Genomic DNA, 23,078 nt, shown 5'->3' with positions numbered 1-23,078 from the left:
GACATACAGATACATACACACAGACACTGTACTCTCACTAACTGACCAGGTATATACAGATACATACATACAGACACTGTACTCTCACTAACTGACCAGGGACATACAGACACTGTACTCTCACTAACTGACCAGGGATATACAGACACTGTACTCTCACTAACTGACCAGGGACACACAGATACACACAGACACTGTACTTTCACTAACTGACCAGGGACACACAGACACTGTACTTTCACTAACTGACCAGGGACATACAGATACATACAGACACTGTACTCTCACTAACTGACCAGGTATATACAGATACATACATACAGACACTGTACTCTCACTAACTGACCAGGTATATACAGATACATACATACAGACACTGTACTCTCACTAACTGACCAGGGACACACAGATACATACACACAGACACTGTACTTTCACTAACTGACCAGGGACATACAGATACATACAGACACTGTACTCTCACTAACTGACCAGGGACATACAGATACATACACACAGACACTGTACTTTCACTAACTGACCAGGGACATACAGACACTGTACTTTCACTAACTGACCAGGGACATACAGACACTGTACTTTCACTAACTGACCAGGGACATACAGATACATACACACAGACACTGTACACTCACTAACTGACCAGGGACACACAGACACTGTACTCTCACTAACTGACCAGGTATGGGTTGGGGGCGGAGATGATGTTCAAATCTGTGTTGTGTGAAGAGATGGAAGCAGACACCAGACGCCACACGACCTGCTCGACCTTTCCTCTGCTGCGCGTTGGCCCGAGACACCCACACCATCTCCAGACTCTCCATCCCCTTGCAGGAGTCATACCTGTACCGACAAGACAAGCGTTTCAGTGCTGATGATGAACTCTTAGAATCCGCAGCATTAACCCAATACATCAACATTAATAAGTTCACTATGATATGCCAGAAAATGCCTGACTGTTCATTTCCGCATAATCTTGAGTATAGTGCGCACTTTTTCCCCAAAAAACACAGCTGTGTAGAAGGGGGTGCGCATTATACATGACACAATGAGTTTTGATGGTTATTTTCCCCCAACGCAAAGACATTACTGTGAGTGCAGTAAACTACGGTCAGGACAAACTCAAAGGGACCAGTAATTTTAGTTCATTATAACCGTAGTCCATTGCAAGTATATACACAGGATTATATACAGTAAATGGCTGGGATAAAAAAAAGTTCTTTATATCCGTCTGTTCGTTTTAAGTGTGTTAGTCATTAACATAGTTTTCTGCATTTACTTTCTATACTTAATCAGATAAAGATATTTTTTGCCTGTAAAGGTCATCGAAATGCCTTGTTCTGGATGTTATTGGGAAAATTGTGACATTATCAAAATGTTCCAGTTCTGTGCCACAAACAGATCTCAGGGAAATGACTGTTGTCATAACTCCAGTTATTCGAAATAGAAGTACAATACTCATAGCAGGCCATAATAAATTAATTGCTAGATTATCACCCTATCCCTTTAGTCGCCACTTACGACAAGCATGGTCGCCTTTTAAGGGCAAGCATAGGTTGCTGAGGACCTTTTCTACCCAGGATCTTGGCCTGATGGAATGAGCCCTATATAACAATTTCTGTACTTACCTCTTCTCCTTCATCCTCCCAGCATCAATGACAAACACAACATCATCGATGGTGATAGACGTCTCAGCAATGTTGGTGGATATCACAATCTTAGTGACACCTTCTCGGGGTCGCCTGAAAAATCGACATAGTGTGTCTCATCTACTCTTAATTCATCACACCATATACATGAAAACCATGAGTATGGTGTTGAGAGACCACCAATCTCATTAATATCAGACCTTAGTTCTCGCTACTGCTAAACAAAGATCTGAGGACATCCCATTACCGGTCACGTCCGACCGACCTTGCACAAACTTTGACCAACCGATGGAATGACCAATCAGAAACCAGCTTTCTCGTGCTTAACGGCACAAATTTGAAATTGGCGACTATGCTTCGAAACATATATTGACAAATTCTCGATTACAAATTTGAAACCTGAACAAAAAAACATTCTGGAATGACTAATAGATGGTCTAGAATGTAAGGATTCAGTTGTTAAACCCGTAACTATCGTTCGGAATACCCCATGTTTAAGTTTTCGAGATTGCATGATTAGAAATCACATTCCGAGAGTAACTTTCATAATCTGGTAAGCGACGCACTGATTGGTCGGATGATAGGTCATTCTGACGCGACCCCTAATGGGATGTCTTCAGATCTTTGTTTAGCGGTAGCAAGAACTAGGATCTGATTTTAATGAGATTGAGAGACCACAGAATACACAGAAGTGGATTCAGGGACTTGATCAGCGGCTACTGTCAGCAAGGGGACAGCACACTGCTCAGTGAGTTGCAGCAATTTGAACATTTCAATGATGATTCTACACTCGACTCATCCGAAGAAAATTAAAAACTTAATCAACCTCCCTCTCAATCATTACATGCATGAGTGAGTGAGTATGGTTTAACGCCAATTTTTGCAATATTCCCACAATATCACGAGGGAAAACAGAAACGGGCTTCACACATTGTATCAATGTGGGGAATCGAACCTGGGTCTTTGGCGAGACAAGTGACCGATTCCACTGCTACTTCCCCGCCCCCATTACAATCATTAAGTCTTTTAGAACTCTTACTCACGAAAACACAGCATGCTGATCCTCACTGGATAAAGATGAATGGAGAGGCACGATCTTGTATCTGTAAACAGGAGGTTAGTGGAGCATGGTTTTACACTACTCTCAATAGATTGTATTCAAGAAATTTCAATGATAAAATGTAACAAACAAACAATGAAAAACAGGCTACGAGGCCCAAAGGGATCATTAGAAGTGTTATTAACCTAATAAATATCAATCTCTATATTTTATATAGTTATCACTGGTAATGTCCATTTGCACGTCAGGTTCCATGTTCAGTTTAGCATGGTCACAGGTAACCTAGCTCTACAATTAGTGTGGTACAGATACAGTAGGTTTATATCCACATGAAACAGTTTAGCCTATCACTTGGCAGTAGGGTACAATATGAATCAAATCAAATGCAACAAGAAAAAAGTTTACAGGGCTCACTAATTCCCTGACTTTGACTCCAAACTAATTCTAAGTTCAAAACATGAAAAAAAACAATATTTCTCAGAAAATCTGATTACTGAAATCAGACTTTGCACTGCACCTCTCCTACTGGTATAGATATTGTACCCCCAATTGGAAAAGAATCCATGCAGTAGTTTTCAAGTTATAGGTCGCATAAATGTTTTAGTCAAAAACTTCTAAGTAAAAAAATGAAAATCAAAATATTGAAATCAAACCTCGCACTGCACCTCTCTTATAGGCATAAAAAGTGTTCACAAAGTTTGAAAAGAATCGACATAGCATTTTTCAAGCTATAGGTCACACACAAAAATGTCCTCGGAAGGACAGATGGAAGGACGGATGGAATTCCTTGGAATAACTCCCACTCCCACTCACCTTCCCCTATTCCTGCTCCCAAACTCTTTGCTTGTCATCAGCATGTCATACAAGGTCTGTATCTCAGCAAAACCAGGCATGAAGATTAAAATAGCCCCATCTTTGCGATACTGAAAGCAAAGATTTAATACAAGCATTCTTGATGGATACCTTGTTAACAACACAAACATTGTCTGATAAACCGTCACTGAATGCTTAACAGTATGCACCAGTATTTCAACAACAACAAGGTATTTCAACATTCATATTGCCATTGGGGTCCAAAAACTGTTTTCAAAAGTGGAAGTTTCAAAACTCCACGATGTCTGTTCAGCATGTTCAGTACAAGTGCAAAACAACAACCAGGTACTATTTATTTATCTATCTATTCAACTGTGGAAAAACACTATGCTATACCATGATACCAACATACAGTCTTTATCTTCACTGATCAGTATCAATATATATCACTGTCAATACTGTTCTGCATATGTTTACACATGTGGCGTCTCCTTGGGCAAGTTACTTTGTTCAAATATGGGCACCTGTTCATCCAGCAGTGAATGTGTAACCGGTAGGATGAGATGGCAATGTGGTTGTTAACCTTCTAGAGCCTAACAGGCAGCTTAGGTTGTATACTCCCCAGGGAGCTGGGAATGATTCTTGAATGCACATTGATCCAGTGACCCGGGTAATAACAGCGCTTTGTGCATGGCCCTGAGTGGTGTAGAAATATGCACAATATAAAGAGCCTATTATTATAACTTTAACATATATTTTTTCAGTTTATTTTTCAAGTGGATTACCTCATGTTTCCCACCCACAATCCACTCCAGTATAGCTACAATGAGGTCAAAGTTGATTTTCTCCATGTCCATAATAGCCATAGCCTTGATGGTCGACTTGTGGTATTCTGGAAAATATGGATCCGCAAAGTGAATGCAGTACTCCAGCTGTATATCAGCAACATGACTTGTAACTTATCAAAGTATAGGCTTGGCAGAACAGCCATTCATAGAATCAGTCATGACCCATGCTGGGTGCCATGACACACAATCAGCCATGACTCACACTGGGCACCATGACACACAATCAGCCATGACTCACACTGGGCACCATGACTCACAATCAGCCATGACTCACACTGGGCACCATGACACACAATCAGCCATGACTCACACTGGGCACCATGACACACAATCAGCCATGACTCACACTGGGCACCATGACACACAATCAGCCATGACTCACACTGGGCACCATGACTCACAATCAGCCATGACTCACACTGGGCACCATGACACACAATCAGCCATGACTCACACTGGGCACCATGACACACAATCAGCCATGACTCACACTGGGCACCATGACACACAATCAGCCATGACTCACACTGGGCACCATGACACACAAACAGCCATGACACATACTGGGTGCCATGACACGCAATCAGCCATGACTCACACTGGGCACCATGACACACAATCAGCCATGACACATACTGGGCACCATGACACACATCCAGATATGACCCACGCTGGCCGCCATGACACACAATCAGCCATGACACACATTGAAACCACTGGCTCTCACCAGTCAGAGACAAACATGGCTTACTGGAACCCATGGACAATGGGTAAGAATAAGAATACAAATCACTATTATTAACATAAGATTTATATATATTTTTTTCAAAAATCCCTTATAAATGAGCAATTGAATATGACTACACTTTTATCTCAATACTTGGTCACTGATAATCTCTGCCTGCAATTTGTGATGAGGCTCGACAGATGACCCAGCCATCAGTTGTCAGCCCAGGTAGTCAAGTGAGTTAGTGAGTGAGTGAGTTGTGTTTAACGCCGCTTTTAACAGTATTCCAGTTATATCACGGCATGTCAGCTTAATGTGGGAGGAAAGCCTGAAGTGATGCAGGTCTCAGACGTTTACCACTTTGGTGAAACCCTGGAGGACGGGTATGGTGCTGACAAACCTAGAAACATAATCGGGGCGAACTGGGACTCAAACCCATAGGTTTCTGGCGTTCCCAAGGGACACAACTCTGCAAGGCAAATCTCGCCGCCTAAGACGACTGGGCCACCCGTGCCCCACCCCCAGGTAGTCAAACCTCCAATCCCCATTTCAGTCAGTTAGGCATGCATGGTGCATAGCTCAGCCTGGCTTTGTTTCACAAAACGATCTCCGCACTGTGATTTGTGGTGGGTTTTTGATGCCACACTCTGCAATATTCAAGCTGTACAATACCCGCCTGTAAAAGATAGTCTTTGCCAGACAACCCAGTCATTGATATTATAAGCAATGAGCCAAACCATTGGGGTTCGATGACACATCATCAAACAAGTCATAAAGTTATTTCTTACAATCAGTATAGGATGCTTTTGACATCCATAATCCCCACTGGGTCAATTACTACGAAGGTTACAATGCACCTACAATAAAGTACAAAAGCAAACAGCTCAGGTCAAACACATTTGTCAATGCCGAAACACTGACAGACCTAGGAATCAGATGAACAAAATGGCCACCTTGAGGGACAAGACCTAGTTATTTCTTGATATTCCATAGTACAAAACGTTAGCAATAACTTCCATAAACATGATGAGTGAATATTGTTTTACGCTGTTTTTAGCAACATTCCAGCAACATCACAGTGAGGGACACCAGAAATGGCCTTCACACACATTCTACCCATGTGGGGAATCGGCCCCGGGTCTTCAGCATGATGAGCAGAATTTTTAACCATGAGGCTAACACACTGCCCCATAAACATGATGAATGATTGGTTTATTTAGATTCCTACCACTGTATCTGTAGAAGAGTTGCTTGACAGACAGGTTGTCATCCCTGATGTTGTCTTTGGCTGGCTCCACCATCACAGTGTTCCCTATCTCCTCCAGTTCATCATGGACGTCGTCTGCTGATATACGACCTTGACCTCTCCCTGGCTGGGCACGCATGGCATTGCTTCGCTTGATCGGGCGGGCATAGGCAGAATTCTCTTCCATAACAAATCTGTAATTGTGATCCTTCTTGTAATGCACTGATTTAAGGTAATGGATGCGACATTTAATATGTAATAATCCTCAATGGACTGGTGCTATACAGTTCAGAAGCTGACCACCAACTTCTACTGGAATCCAGTATGAGCTCAGTTAATTCTGAACAGCAGATGCCATGTGTAACCATGGGTTTCTGAATTCTAGGAAGGAATGACATTTTCTTTACGATTCAATCAACAATAAGCAAACACAGAAATTTGAAAAAAAGGATGGTGCCCTCTCTACCCTGTTATTCAAGAGAACAACATCCAACAGTGACACATCAAATGTTGTTTTCTTTGTTGTTTAATGATGCACTCAGTCACATATCTTAAGTTATATGACAGCGGTCTGTAAATAATTGAGTCTGGACCCAGTGTCTGAAATAACTGCCTGCCCCCCTGCCCATAGCTGGTAACTTTTCAGTCGGGCTGCATGAAATTTTCCTCCACCTGCTCGAGTGTCTGGCAGATAATTTTAAGACTACTTACATATTCAGTTTTATTATAATTCTTTGTAGACTCTCAAGTAATTGTTTGTATTATTTCAACTGAATCAAGACGCGGTTTTACAATATTCATAATGTCTGAATGCGGGCAGGAAAGTTTGTAGATCGGCAGGCAACACTTATGGGTCACCTGCCCGACTGTCTTGTTGGGGTTTTAAAATTATTTTGAACATATGACTGGAACAGACAACTCAGCTATTGATAGCAATTTGGGTACAATGACATACAATCAACCAAATCGCTGAATCGCATCACTACCATCACAGCAAGCAGGGGACACGACTGATGCACAGGATCCCATCCTTGAAGTGACTTATCAGACATGACAATAACTTCCACTCCTTGCATTAACTTTTTGTATGTATATACATCAATATGAATAAGTTATAATCATCACACTGCTGTAATGGCAATGAACGTGCTCTCCCTGCTTACCTTGTGTATTCAATGGCATCTTCTAGGAAGAACTGATCAACAGGGAAGGTCCTTCCTGTCAAACAAACAGACATGTGTATATCATCCACACTTCAGCAAGCACCTGCTCTTTGGGGAAGTAAAGCAAGAAACAACCATCTTCCTGAGCCAAGGGAGTTAACTTACTATAAAGTCCAGTTTCCACCCTTGATGAATTAGACAGGAATTAAGGAATTACATTTTGGCTGTACTAACAAGTCTATGCATAGACCAATGAAAAATCATGTAACGAAATCAACATGCGGTTTGTAAACTGCCGTGCAGATCTTTCGGCCGATTGCAGGAATTGCAAAGCATATGTACCTACAACTTAGCATCAACAGATATTTTCCAAATCTTTTCATAGTTTTAATCAAGGTGCTCTCGTGATTTGATGCCCTTTGCGAAGTAAGACCCATTTTATAACAAAATAGATCTTGATTGTCGATCAGATCATCCTCACTGGACGACGCCATTGTACTTGAAGCAAATGCAAGTGATGTGAGAGGTAGAATCTGATTGGTCAAAAAGGAGGGCCATAGAAGGGACATAACTCGTAATAGCCTCCAGTGGTGCCACAATCGAGCCCAGAAATTCCAGCATAGTTCGACAATTGTGGGTACTGGACTTTTAACTCCCTTGCCTCAGGAAGATGGAAACAACAGTCTCATTAACCACTGAATATACATGTCAGAATACATAGTACAAAAAGTTGGGAGGAAAACTGACTGTGGTGATCCTGCAGTAGAGAAATCATTTCCTATATGTAAATGATCAAGGCCAAATGTAAGTCCTCCAAATATTTTCAACTGAGAAATTTTCTAAAATTTAATAGATCATTAAATTCCTCGGTCAAATATATACTCTCTGGATTACATATCTTTACTATGCTTAAACAAATAGCAAATAATTTGCAATTAGAGAACAGGAACTATCTAGAGTAAGACAATGGTTAGGATATGTTTTTCTGGAAAGGTTTCTGATAATATCTCCTTATTGGAATCACTTGTATCAACTGCTCAACTTACCAGGAATCTCCAAGACAGGGCACTCTTTGAAGTATTGCGAGAACAGATCAGCATTCAAGGTAGCACTCATCAGTATCACTTTAAGGTCATGCCGCACACGCAAGAGGTTACGCAATATCATTATCAGAAAGTCACTGGAAAACATTGAAAAAGTCTTGAAATAAGACGCTAATACTCAACTTTGTAAGATAAGTTGACAAATTAACCTTTTTTTTCTACACATTTTTTACACACTGCCACTGTCTAAAGATAAATAACTCCTAACATTAAAGTCAAATCCATACTCTGTCAAAAAGACTAAGACTTATGAACAAATTAGGTCTTAATCATGAGTCAAAAGGTTCTACTTCAGAGAAAACATTACCTCTATGACAAAATGTGATCCTAAAACCTCAGACTGCCCTAAGCAACTGTAGGAATAGACATTGCAGGCAGCTCTAGAAGACTTACCTGTCTTCTGATCGTTCATGTACTTCATCAATAATGAGATGTGTAACGCCCTCAAGGCTTGGGTCACCTTCCAGTTGTCGAAGAATTATTCCTGTCGTGCAGAACAGCAAGCGTGTCCATGCAGACTGAAACAGCAACAGCCATCCTTGTTGGTTGAAGAAGCAAGTGTGAGAACGATGTTAGAATGGTGTTGACTTTAATAACGAAATCGATTGTTCATGTGTTTGACTAATGTAAAGAAAGAAGATGAAGTTGATATAGCTTCATATGGGTGAGAGACTTTGGTTAAGGTGCTGGCTCATCACGCCGCAGACCTGGGTTCAAACCCTATATGGGAAAAATGTGTGAAGCCCATTTCTGGTGTCTCCTCGATAGTTGTGATACGCCTGGAACATTACTTAGTGGCATAAGGTGGGCCATCTTCCTGAGGTAAGCGTGTCGACTAGCCTATATCAAAGCCTAGTTTCTACCTTTGCCACATCAAGCCCACTTTTCTTGGCACAACCCTGGCATCACTTTTCGTAGATAAGGAGTTGTGCCCCTTGTAAAATGAAAACATGATATCCAATCAGATCGCTGTTCTTATCTAGTATAACTTCTCAAAGATGGTGACTACAATAGGTGACGACATAGTCGATCAGATAACGAAAACATTCGCAATTTCATCCCCGACACAAACATAGGCAATCGTTGGAGGGTTTAAAGATGAAAAAGACATATTCATGTCAACAAAGACAGGCAGCTGTAAATCACTTTTATAGAAGGTGTAGCAGTCGTGGATGTTGATTTTGTGAAATGTTTTCTGATTGGACTATGTTATTTAGCACAGGAAAGTAGGCTTGATGTGGCAAGGGTGGAAACAAGACTTTAATAAAAAGGCTAGTGGACGCTCTTGCCTCGGGAAGAAGGTTTGCTGGGATGAAATGTGGTTTAATGTCATGTTACAGACTACACTAATAGAGCTATGTGCATGTATGTGTGCATGAAGCTGCTTGTTCTAGTCCAAACTACAGTGCTAGCCATCTTAGATGCATTGCCACTGTTAACATGGATAACCAACAATACTGACTCTGAGCCGACCAGTCCTTGATTTGTCCCCTAAATGCTGAGCTATGAAGAACTTTATAAACCTCCAGTGACATCATCTTATTGTTCTCCAGTCAGGTTAAATCTCATAAACGTGGATGTTATACTATCCCAGGAATATTATTAATACAACATCTGTTCAAATTGTAACATGTAATGAAAAGTAAAATCAAATGACAAATGTTTTCTTTATATTCCCGAGGATCGAACATGCAACCTTTGTATTTGTATCTGGGTATACCACTAGGCTACAGAGGCGCTGATAAATCGTCATGCTTTTGAGAATATATTTTTCAAGATATTTTACACCCGTTTCCTGAAGTTCATAGAAAGTATGTTTGAAACATAAAAATATTGATAAACGTTGTTTAAAGTTTCTTTTTTCAGTTTATAAGTTAGATAAAACACTTTCCCTCAGGTTTTTATGATATCAAAACCCTTATTATTGGGATAAAACCTCGGGGCTGACGTTTCTTGGTTTTATACCTCGGATGCATGTTTTAAATATCATAAAACCCCTCAGAAGAGCTTTATCCTACACATGAAGGCGACATACATGACATGATATCCGTGGGACACTACATGGGCTGTATGTGTATTATACCTGCTTGCTCTCCAGTCTGATCTGGTAGCCAACACTCCGCCCTAATTTTTCACATCGTTCATCGGCCACCCTCTCAGCCACAGATATCGCAGAGATACGTCGCGGCTGTGTACAGATGATGTTACACATCTTCATGCTCTTGGATCTGAGGTATTTGTCCAGGATAAACTGGGGCACTTGTGTAGTTTTTCCACACCTGCCAAACAGAATCAGTTGTGCTACAATCAGTCTGACACCATGCTTTAATTTTAGCTAATTTACAAACAAATCATGGAAAAGCAAAATTTTAAGAGCAGGAGAATTCAGTTTTACAGTGAAATTGAAGTAACATAACATTAAATATCAAATTAGTTCATGAGTCGCCGCATTTCGATGTGCAAAGTTGCGTCCCTTGGACACGCCAGAAACCTATCCCGGTTCGCCCCAATTTTGTTTCTAGGTTTGTCAGCACCGTACCAGTGCTTGTGAGTTTCACCAAAGTGGTAAACGTCTGAGACCCGCATCACTTCGGGCCATCCTCCCATATCAAGCTGACACGCCGTTGATATAACTTGAATACAGTTCAAAGTGGCGTTAAGCCCAAATCATTCATTCATAAGAGCCATGAAATCTGATGACCAATAATATTCAAAGAGTAGAAAGTGAAGTTTCAAACTGTTTGGAATTAAGAAGTAAAAAAATGGCTTTATGATATTTCATGGGTGTCAAATGTAGAATCTAATCCCCAAATAAGGTGCTACCCCTACCCTGTCATTCCGCTGATGACGACAACCTGGTTGCTCTCTATGGTCTCCACAATCTCATCTTGTCTGTCCCAGGCCGGGAGTTTGCCACGCTGAGCAATCATATTCTTGTAACTACCCGATGACTAGTAATCAAAGAAAATGTTAACACAGTGAAAGAAGGAAAAAGATGGACATTGATATTCAAACAATAATTATAATACAATAGAAATAATTTATGGATAACAACTTCTTTAATGCACTATTATAGCAATGTTGCGGTATAGATCATTATAACATTGTCAAGCAAGTACATTAAACATTTCTTAAAGAAGTTGTTGTCTACTTTGTCATCCATCAACTTCTAAGAGGTGAGGTGAAATGGGGTTTAACGTCGCTTCCAAGATTATTGCTAGTCCAGACTGATGCCAATTTATAGTGCTAGCCCATTGAGATACCATGCTGCAGTTTAACATGAATACCCCACTCAGACACAGTATACTCGGACACTGCGCCGACCAGTCTTTGTTTTAGCCCCTTAATGACAAGGCAAGGTAACAACAAGTATCAATGTCTAACGTTGTTTGGTTCGTTTGGAATCTAACTCCGCAACTTCCGCTCTCTGGGCAGAGGCTCTACCACTAGACCACAGAGGCAGTCCTCAGGCAGACCTGTTGAGTAGTTGCTGAAACATTTCATGACCGGTAAATTTCATTAACAACTTTAAACTAGAGTTTGGTTACACACAGTGATGTCTCAGAGTTACATAAGAATTATTCACATGTCAATGAATCGGACTGACCTGTTTCTTTTCAAAGTCGTCCTTCATGAGTCTGTTCTTCTTGAATAGCTCTGTTTTGTTGATCCTTCTTGGGACAACATCCTTCCTTCCATATTTCTGTGTCGGAATAACTTCCTCCACGACATTTTTCTCCCCTTCCTTCTCCATCATCTCAACCATCTTCGCCACCTGCTCATCATCATCCTCCTCATCATCAACACCTTGGTCAGCAGACGCTCCAAAGTTGCCCTCCTCAAGAATGCGGAACTGATTCCGGGATATGATGGCCTTGGGCACGCTGAACTCCAGAGGAGGTTGTTCCACCAGACTCTGCAACACCCCATCATCTTCCAGCAGACTCAGCAGAGTAAATATCACAGGCTCGTGGTGCTCGGAAAGACTTTTGGCTTCTTCTATTAAGAAGCGTGTTATATGCAGGCAGCTGTGAGTTGGGAGGAAAGGGTGAGAGGAGGAAAAGGCTAGAAAGGGGGGTTCCCGGGGATATTTATTCCCAGGTGGGAACCGCACCTCCAGTTGATATGAACTGTTCATTTTGGTATGCTGTTCCTCAACAATGTCCTCGTCAGGGTTTAACACAGAATGCTTGTGACGACATTTACTTCCAAATTTACATGACCCTTTTTGAAAATATTTACATATATTTTTGTCGTACTGTCGTGTGACCGTCTGCTTAGGTTTAGAGGATGCAGGGTGAAGGATTTGGTTCAGAGATTCAAGATCAAGATGGAGAATCCATATTTTGTTTGCTATCCTCTCTTCGAACTTATCGTCATAGATCGACTGTAAGGCTGTCATCTCCTCCATGCGAGCGTCCAGTATCTCCTGCCATTCCTCGGACGTCTGCTCGCCGTCTTGGGGCACGTCCACTTTCAGGAGATTGAAACTCTCACACAGTAAACGCTCCAGAGAGGCCCCTATGTCTTCATCACATGCTTTCAGGGCCTCAATACACCTTTCTTTGTCAAACCCATACCTGCAAAGCAAGATCAAACCATAGCACAGCAACACCCCAATCAATGACAATCATACTGGAGACCCGTGAAGATCCTGAGTAGAATAGGTCTTCAGCAGCCCACGCTTGCCGTAAAAGGTGACTATACTTGTCGTAAGAGGCGACTAACAGGATCGGGTGGTCAGGATCGCTGACTTGGTTGATGCATGTCATCGTATCCCAATTGAGTGGATCAATGCTCATGATGTCAATCACTGGACTGTCTGGTCCAGACTCGATTATTTACAGACCGCCGTCATATAGCTGGAATATTGCTGAGTGCGGTGTTAAACAAACAAACAAACAAACAAACAAATAAATCATACAGGACTTTGATCATAGAACTCCAAGGGTAGGTGCTGGTGCAGTGGTCCAAGACTCTTTCCTTACAACCAGGCATATGCTGGTTGGTATTCAGGGCTATGGACTAATGATAGTGATAATTTGAGTCAGAATTCCTTTAAAATTCAAACACAACTAATCACACGGAGGGAAATTTTTACAAATGCCGAGATGAGAATGGAAATTTTGCTTTCAGATGAAACTTCTTTGCAATGGAACGTGGTCCATAATTTGGGGTGTTTATGAGTGAGTGAGTGAGTTGGGTTAAACGCCTCTTTTAACAGTATTCCAGTTATATAACGGGGTGTCAGCTTAATGTGGGAGGAAAGCCCGAAGTGATGCAGGTCTCAGACGTTTACCACTTCGGTGAAACCAACGAGCACGGGTATGGTGCTGACAAAGATAGAAACATAATCGAGGGGAACCTGGGCTCCTGGCGTGCCCAGGGGGTGTTTATGGGGGAAGCCATGAGATTTTACCAAATATGTGGTCACAAAAATTTGTTGATCTGCGGAAAATTCTAACCCCTGCATATGTGACCAACCATGAGATGATGGACCTTTTGGGTTAAAAATTACATTTTGATCTCTAATTATATTTTAAAACTACAGTATCTAAGGGCCACAAAAATTCATAAAATACAATTCATATTTATTACAGAGCCAATTGGCATCAACCATTTGGACTCATGAAGAAGATTTTTGCTTTTTGCTGATGGAGCCTATATACAAGGCCAGGGGGAGGGGAGAGGAGGATCTGGGGACTGTAGAATATAGAAAAGGTACATTGCAGTATACGTGTGCCACGGTGTAGGAGTGACAGAGGGGCCAAGATACACAGGTGGTAATGTGGGGTATGTTCAGATAGAGGCTGAGAGATTTGGCTATAAACAATGTTACTGGTCAAGTCAAAGATTATATGAGTCTGGTGTAATTCGGAAATGGAGTTTGGCTACTTATACCCCACTTTTGACTCATTGCCATTGGACACTTTTACCTCGATAGGCACCAGTTCCCCACTAGGCTTATCTGTATAGCAAGTTACATCAGAGAATATTCAACAGTTTTGGAGTTCTGCTCCGGAAACGAGAACTAGCCTCATTGTCTTTCACTTTCACTCTATACTTTCACTTTGATGAAATGGCTATTTACAAATTCAGTTATTAACACAGTTTAATCAAATCCAAATATATACACTAAATGAAAAGTTTGTGCTTCATTTTGACATATTTCTCCCAATCAAAAGTATTCTAGCATTGACCTTCATATAAAGCTTTCATACACATTGTACATCCTCTATATCTCCTGGTCTGCCTTTTCAGTAAACCAACACAAACCCTTGGATCTACTCCCGTGGTTCTCATGATCTCAAATTACCCTTCCTTGACACATGTAATAAATTTCTCTTCCTCACAATCTTGAAATCAGCAACCAATCAAAATGACTTCTGGGTGAGATTTTGGCATTGACATAATTTCAAAATGGCAGTCTTAAACCAGCATGCCCTAGACAAATTAATAAATTATGTTTTAGTCGACAAAATGTATCCTGAGTGTCCTCCTAAGGAGAGGGAATTCTTCTGCTATCAAGTGTTCCCAGTTGTATCTGACATATTCAACAAGGTAGGTCAAGTACTGGTGATGTCCCATCAATCAGTAAAGAACAGTGCATTTCAATGGCTATTTTAAGTATCGTTATTCAAACTGGACCCTATGCAAAAATATGATGGGGAATGAATTCAGGAAACATATCCTAATAGTATGGCGATATAATACCCTGGAGTATAGAAGATGGGAAAGCAGCATCCAGTTTACAGGCATGGCTCTCGACACCCACTATTCAAGTACTGCTACCAACTCCTAACACAATACCGCATCCATTTCATCAGTGAACACAATTAGAGGCCTTAGGCCAAAGCACATTGTTACATATTGTGAGACTTTACAAACCTTGCAAGTTTCTGAATTCCAAACTGATTGATAGTTTTAGGAGCCTTGGCTCTTTTTGGTGTCTCTCCAATATCTTCAGCATGGCCATAGAAAGCAAAGCTGCAGCCATCTTCAATCTGCAAGGGCTGCTGTGTGATCCAGTAATGGTGGTTATCTCTTGTATCCAGTTCATCATACTCATCTTGTCTGCAACACCACAATCAGATAAACCCTCTGACAAACACTGGCAGTACAGCACAACTATTAATCTGGAGAAATTTATTATCTTGTCTTAAGAAGACTTACAGTGAGTGAGTGAGTATGGTTTTATGCCACTTTTAGCAATATTCCAGCAATATCACAGCAGGGACACCAGAAATGGGCTTCACACATTGTACCCATGTCGGGAATCGAACCTGGGTCTTTGACGTGACGAGCAAACGCTTTTACCACTAGGCTACCCGACCGCCCCAAGAAGACTTACAAGGTTACTGTTAATAATAATGATCATATAATTACTAAATTAAGATAAAGATTCAAGCTTTTACCACTGGTTTACAAAAACATTTGTGTAAAGACAAATGTAAATTGTTCAATAAACTCTCAATCGTTATTTTATTGATTATCAGGAAACAGTCGCTTAAGGTGCCGCAATTTGCTGTGCAGAGTTGCGTCCCTTGGGCATGCCAGAAACCTTTGGCCGTGGGTTTGACCTGATTATGATTCTATGTTGAGTAGCACCATACCCATGCTCATGGGTTTCACCGAATTGTTAAACGTTTAAGACCTGCATCAAATGGGGCGGCTTCCCCCCCCCCCCATTAAGCTGTGATATCACTGGACTACCGTTCAATGCAGCATTAAACCCAACTCACTCACTCACTCTTTTTGATTATTCAAAGAAAATGTGTGATGGTCAGTGTTCTTACTCAGGCATATCCAGTTCCTCCCCATGCAGGTCTCTCAGCATGTCTCGAACCATCTCCTGGTTCTCTGTGCTCATCTGCAGATGCTGCATTGTGACCTTCACCTGTGGCCCATTGTGCCGGCGCTTTGGGGCTGTGTATCTGAGTTAAATCAAATTATCAAGCTTGTATTTTTTGACAACTGAGCTTAGAATTAATAACTTAGAAATATAATTAAGATCCTGAAGTTGATACTGTGATATGACATTCAGTGATGATATTTTTCTTGCGTGTATTATAAATTGCAGCAATATCACCTATCACCTAGCAGTATCACCCTAACATGGGACACATAAATACACATGTATCCTACGTATCCCCCAAGATGTACCTCACATGATACTGCTACAAGGAAATTATCTTATCGACATGTTATAATCTGCTATTTTAAAAGAATTTTAAAAATTCAAAATTGATAGAAAACAGCTGTTCAATTGTGCTGCGGACAACTTTCATTGGCTCGGAAAAAGCGTGCAGTCTTTCAGTTTGAAGTGGGATGTATTCTCCTACTCAGAAAGCCATGTGTAGCCTATCTTCTTCGTGGGTGGGTATACTATTAGGGTTATAATCACCCTCTCAGAAACGTATTTCCCTCCCTGGTGGGATACATAATATTTTATCAAGATCAGACCCAATCAGATCTCATCATTCTGACACAGAGGTATTGTAGAAGGCTTTGTATTCGTCAGCAAAGAGGGCATGATATTCTTAATAAGGAAACCTAAATCTATCATAGAAAACATCTGTATTTGACATCTGTATTTTATAGCCCCAAAATGATATTTACAGGAGACAAACCTGCTTAGAGGCAACCAAACATGATATGAGGCGGTAGAAGGTTTACAGCCACAATAACATCTCATCCTACCGGGTACCCATTCACTACAGAGACAGAGTAAAAAGTTTGTCTGAATTTCACCTTAATTAACTTTTTTCACAATGTCCTCTTTGAAAGATGTAATGTCCCTCATTTAATCCTTCCTTGCCTACATCCCAATAATGTTGAATATTAAAATAGTTTTTTTACCCTCTATCATAATCATCATCATCGAGGGGCAATCCATCCAGGGGGTGGTCTTCCCAGTCATATTTATCATCAAGCCCCTTCCTTGTGAAACCTGATCCACCTCCTCGGGAACCTCCACGCGGACTTGCTTGCTGGCCTCGTCCGCGGCCCCCTCTCCCTCTCTGGCCACGCCCTCGAGTAAATCGCCCTCCTCCTCTGTTTGGGCGTCCACGCCTTTTAACTGGCCTGCCTTCCATTTGAACTACAGAAGTATCCATAAAATTTATATGTCTCATATTATATACTGTGTTTCTGTGACTGGGAAATCATTACAGGACAAGGTAAAAGGTCTGAATAATTGAAGAAACTAGCAAAACCTTCAGACAAATTGTTATGATAGTTAGCAGCGTGTTCATAGGAACAAGAATTAAACTGTTCATTTCAACATTGCATGTTTTGATTTTGGTTTGTTTGTTTGTTGATTAACTCCTCACTCAACAATATTCCAGTTATATGAGAGTGGTCTGGAAATAATAAAGGCTGGACCAGACAATCCAGTGTGTGATATCATGAACATCAATCCACTCAATTGGGATACGATGACATGCATCAACCAAGTCTGTGAGACTGATCATGACCAGCCGATCCCATTAGTCGCCACTTACAACAAGCATAGGCGCTTTTTACGACAAGCATGGGTTTCTGAAGACCTATTCTTACACAGATGTTCACAGGTCTGCATGTTTTGAACTTACCAGGATTACAAAATTACATTAAATGTATACTAAGCTGTGTTGAAAAGGCTGAATTTATAGTTTTTCAGGAAGCATTTTTCTAGTGTGTGATAATAAGCATTGATAAGTAGATCTAAATGCATAATAAAAGTCTTTGATCCAAGCTCAAATTTTCTTAGACATGTTCAAACATATGGAAAACAAATCATCTTTGGTGACAGAAATGGTCATACTTAACCTATCCCTTGAAGTCATGAAACGTCATCCTTTCACCATCTTTACGATAATTTTAGACATTCTCTGATCATGCTACAAGATTCAAACTTGCAAGCACAATAAAGGGAAAAGACTAGTTGTCAACTATTTTAAGTAGTATATATTCATTTTTGCGCGATTGCATTACCCTAAAGTATTAGTTGCCAGACACATTCCAATAGTCTATAGGTCCTTGATGATTTCACTAGACCAGAGAACATCTGTCTCTGACTAGATACACTTACTGGGACGGCGCTGCTTCCTAACAACTACAGTTGGCAACTAGACATCTGCAAGACGTGATCAGATCTGTCAAATGTCGGTTAGTTGTGCAATATTCACACAGATAAGAAGTAACCCAAGTATTCGAAAATGGACTGAGCATTATGGTATGATCACTTGCGAGAATTAACAGTCACAATTCTAAGAAAGAGGTTTCGTAGAACGGTATTTATAGATCACCTCACCTCTGTATCTACTTTCTCTCTGTCACTCCATATTGCACGTGTGGCAGTCAAACCGGAAGTTTACTTCTGCCTACGTTGTACAAATATGATTCCGAATATTTTCCGAAATAAGGTTCATCATTAATAATATATCGGAATACGGATTATTAAATTTCTCACAAACACTACCTAAAAAAATAAACACATGTTATAAATGACGTAGGCGTACTTATATTCTACGCCTAAACGTTGATAAATAAAAGATAAAGAAACAGTAAAACAATTTGAGCCTGTGATTGCATTTCAAACCATTGCTAAAGGGATTCCATGACCAGAATTCTTGTTCTGGATGTTTCACTGTGATCATTTGTTTAACAATCGGAAATTATTGGAAAGATCTGGCATCTGGTACTGTAAAATTAAAACATTGTATTCATTATATCATTATATATAGATTTTACATTTACCACAACAATTTCACATTGGATGCTTTTGCTCTGCATTCTACTATCAGAGTGTATACATTTACCAATATCATTAAAACATCAGTTGTGTCATGTCTCATTCTGTGGCTGAAATACTGAATACTGTATTGTAACCTGCTCATCACGACTTAGAACCTGTCAGAGTGATATCATGTCTGTTTCACAGCTGTTTAAGTACAATGCTTGCCGTAAAAGGTGACTATGCTTGTCGTAAAAGGCGACTAACGGGATCGGGTGGTCAGGCTCGCTGACTTGGTTGATGGATGTCATCGATCCCAATTGCGTGGATCGATGCTCATGTTCCTAATCACTGGATTGTCTGGTCCAGACTCGATTATTTACAGACCGCCGTCATATATATAGCTGGAATATTGCTGAGTGCGGCGTTAAACAACAAACCAACCAACCAACCAACATATGCAGAAAGTGGTAAAATAGGTCTTCAGCAACCCATGCTTGTCGTAAATGGCGACATTGCTTGTCGCAAGTGGCGACTATAACAGTGAGGTGAGGTGAAATGGGGTTTAACGTCGTGTCCAAGATTATTGCACTCATATATAGCGACGTGCATGCACGTGTATGTGTGTGTGTGGCTGCTTGTACTAGTCCGGACTGATGCCGATTTATAGAGCTAGATCACTGAGATAACATGCCGCAGTTTAACATGAATACCCCACTCAGACACAGTATATTGACTCCGTGCCGACCAGTCCTTGTTTTAGCCTCTTAATGCCGAGCGCCAGATAGGGTAACAACAAGTGTCATCTTTTGACTAACGTCTTTTGGTATGACGCGGCCAGGGACGCTCTACCACTAGACCACGGAGGCGGTCGGCGTCTATAACCGTATCGGGTGGTCAGGCTCGCTGACTTGGTTGATGCATGTCAGGGTATCTCAATTACATGGATCAATGCTCGTGATGTCAATTACTGGATTGTCTGGTCCAAATTCGATTATTTACAGACCGCCGTCATATAGCTGGAATATTGCTGAGAGAGGCGTAACAACAAACACACACACACAGTAAGTGCAACTGAAAATTGACAATAATGTTTAGCATTTTATACAATGTCAAAAAATCAGTATTCATATTTGTATTCTATGCCATGAAGTCATACCTCCAGCTCGTCCAAATATTCTTTGTGACCATTGATGTTTATCTCCTGAAATGATACATTTGTACCACGATGGCTGAAATGCCTTGCATGTGCACTAGAGAGAAAACAATCAATTTAAACAAACAGCGTGCGTATTAAAATTTGCAGGATTTATTGATTATTCAATGCCAAGAAATTTTATCTGGAAGCTGTGGCCTTCATGATGTTAATAAACACGGTAAAATACAAAAGTTATCAGTCAATTTCTTCCTCTCTCTCCACGCGAACTCCCACAGTTGGGAGACAGAGTCCATGTCATATTGGAAAGCAATGTCATGATACAATTGATATTGTCAGATGCTTCTGTGATAACTGAACATGTCTGGTTGGCACATTGTGGGAAAAACAAGTATTTATAGCAATTGTTCTCATAAATATTGATGAAACTTTATATTTAATTAATGTTGCATCCAATTCGCCAAGTCGAATGTCATGTTTTTCAAATTTGGGATAGAGAAAAATAGATAATTATCAAGAATTATCCATGCACAGTGAACCAGGAGATTTCCCGGTTTCGATTCCCAATTATTCATGTGTTTCAACCAATCGGATTGCAGCACACACTCCCAGTCATTTTACAATACCCCACAGTTAAAGGGGCACTGATCTAACGCAATTCCCCGGACTGGTTGCTGCCTTTGTTATTGTTTTTTCCCAGTGAGTACCCGGATGATACGCAACGCAACTGAGCGTGACCAGAGACTGGGCTACCGTCTGCAAGGACAGCTAAATGAACTTGGAGGCTGGAGGCGATATTTGTTTTACGCATTTTTGCATAAACACTGATTGGTTAACTGTGATCTATAAAGATTTCGACAAAGGTCGCATGTTAATTATTTAATTAATCCATGCAGTGAAAGCATTTTCGGGTTTTGGATTGCGTCGATAATACGATTACTACTCCCTTGTTGTCATCCACGTTTTCTCGTATAACCCTACACTTGTGTATTTGTCGTCATTCCCTTGATGCTCAGTTAATGAATTTATTACAGGTACAATTAGTGGTAGCACCACTTAGATTACCTGACAAAGGTTCCCATTTGGCATTTATTGTGTCTGGGGTAATTATTCAATCTAAATCCAGGTTTGAAGTGAGGTGAAATTTGTGTTATGTAATATGCACGTGGCAGCCAGGTTTGAAGTGAGGTGAAATTTGTGTTATGTAATATGCACGTGGCAGAGATGAATGATCAGTTCATTTACTCTTTTTTTTGTAAATCAACGGATCGTTCTTGGTCATCAAAGGATTAACAAAAAATACGTTGATTGATTAATCACTGTAATCTTGCACAGTGGATATGTCCAAAGTGAGTGTTTACATGTCTAGGTTTACTAAAACAAAGGGAATACACTCATATCATGGCGTGAAGTGCCGATGTAAAAACAACATACTTTGTTGAAAGGGTTAACTGATAATACGTTGATTGATTGATCATTGTTATCTATCACTCAATGGAACCGTGGACGTTATGAAAATAGTTGTCACGTGGGCTTTGTCAGCCGACCCTTGAGACTTGACACCTATGTGAAACACCTGAAACAATCCAAGTGATCCAAGTGATCAGTTGAGAAACGAACACGGGTTATAATATCCCGAAACGATATATATCTCTTAAAACATTTGATTGTTACAGAGACACGTGACATCGAATAAGTTTCTTTGTACAGCTGCAGACGAGTGGGATATTGTTCCTTTGTGTGGATATTCACGGATACATTCCTCGAACAAGGAAGCTGCCTAAAATTTATACACATAAATTTGGTGGGTTGTAATTATGGTATTTGCATTTTGTTTTCCTTCATTTGAACCGATTCGTTCTTGTTTCTCTACGTCTTGGTTTGGGAAATTCTTCAATGCGCGATAGACGTTGTTTTCACCGGTCTTTTCCTTTGTAAGCGTGTATATATTACCGTCAATTTGTTAAATTTGATTCTCTCAGGCAATTTATAAAATGTGTAAATATTTCAGCCATTTTGACTAAGAAATCTGTCCAGATTGATTAAGACGATCAAAATGGCCTACAAACATCACAACAGATTATTATGTAGGATTAGAAGCCAAACAGCATAGAAATGTACTTTTCAACGAAATGTTTTTCAGTCACTTTGTAAAATATTTAGACGTTTAATAAATATGTTACACATTTTGACAGTAAAAAAATATACACACTATAAAAAAGCAATGCTTAGGTGAAATATTTACTTCGTGTTGCAAGTAAAAATAGTGTAAACGAAAATAGCAAAATTACCAAGCAAGTGACTTATCAAAACTTCGTCACCATTACCGATGCTACCCCCAAAGATACCTACATTTCCTTATTATCTGGAAAACTGTATTTCATTTTGTTGATCAGTGTGACCATACGCCCTTATTACTACCGGTATCCATAAAAGTGACTAATGCGCTTACGAAAGGCGCAGCAGAGCTCGCGAACTAGTCTAGATTTCTGCTATACATCCGGGTACTCACTGGGAAAAAACAATAACAAAGGCAACAACCAGTCCCGGGGAATTGCGTTAGATCAGTGCCCCT

General features: G+C 40.5%; 1 protein-coding gene across 2 annotated transcripts in view; it reads right to left on the bottom strand.

Moving 5' to 3' along the window:
• Positions 1-19,008, bottom strand: part of LOC139442547 (putative ATP-dependent RNA helicase DHX57) — a 35,409-nt gene extending 16,401 nt beyond the window's left edge. Inside the window, exons 1-16 of one of the 2 annotated variants that reach the window (XM_071223370.1) lie at positions 18,925-19,008; positions 17,490-17,730; positions 16,427-16,564; positions 15,519-15,704; positions 12,238-13,210; positions 11,460-11,581; positions 10,714-10,909; positions 9,024-9,148; positions 8,574-8,707; positions 7,528-7,582; positions 6,347-6,558; positions 4,329-4,435; positions 3,544-3,653; positions 2,714-2,773; positions 1,650-1,763; positions 701-864 (exon numbers count right to left, since the gene is read on the bottom strand). In XM_071223370.1, the coding sequence (XP_071079471.1) occupies positions 701-864; positions 1,650-1,763; positions 2,714-2,773; positions 3,544-3,653; positions 4,329-4,435; positions 6,347-6,558; positions 7,528-7,582; positions 8,574-8,707; positions 9,024-9,148; positions 10,714-10,909; positions 11,460-11,581; positions 12,238-13,210; positions 15,519-15,704; positions 16,427-16,564; positions 17,490-17,725 (2,932 nt within the window). In that variant the 5' untranslated portion in view covers positions 17,726-17,730; positions 18,925-19,008. Of the gene's footprint in view, positions 1-700; positions 865-1,649; positions 1,764-2,713; positions 2,774-3,543; positions 3,654-4,328; positions 4,436-6,346; positions 6,559-7,527; positions 7,583-8,573; positions 8,708-9,023; positions 9,149-10,713; positions 10,910-11,459; positions 11,582-12,237; positions 13,211-15,518; positions 15,705-16,426; positions 16,565-17,489; positions 17,731-18,702; positions 18,783-18,924 lie in introns of those variants that run through there. The other variant, XM_071223369.1, reaches the window with a different exon arrangement.
• Positions 19,009-23,078: the final 4,070 nt, after the last annotated feature.

The sequence above is a fragment of the Haliotis cracherodii genome, unplaced genomic scaffold (assembly GCF_022045235.1).
Source record: "Haliotis cracherodii isolate W230 unplaced genomic scaffold, xgHalCrac1.p SCAF_5, whole genome shotgun sequence".
Lineage (NCBI taxonomy): Eukaryota > Metazoa > Mollusca > Gastropoda > Lepetellida > Haliotidae > Haliotis > Haliotis cracherodii.
The sequence above is the reverse complement of the archived record's forward strand: the minus strand, read 5'-3'. Positions and strand labels throughout refer to the sequence as shown.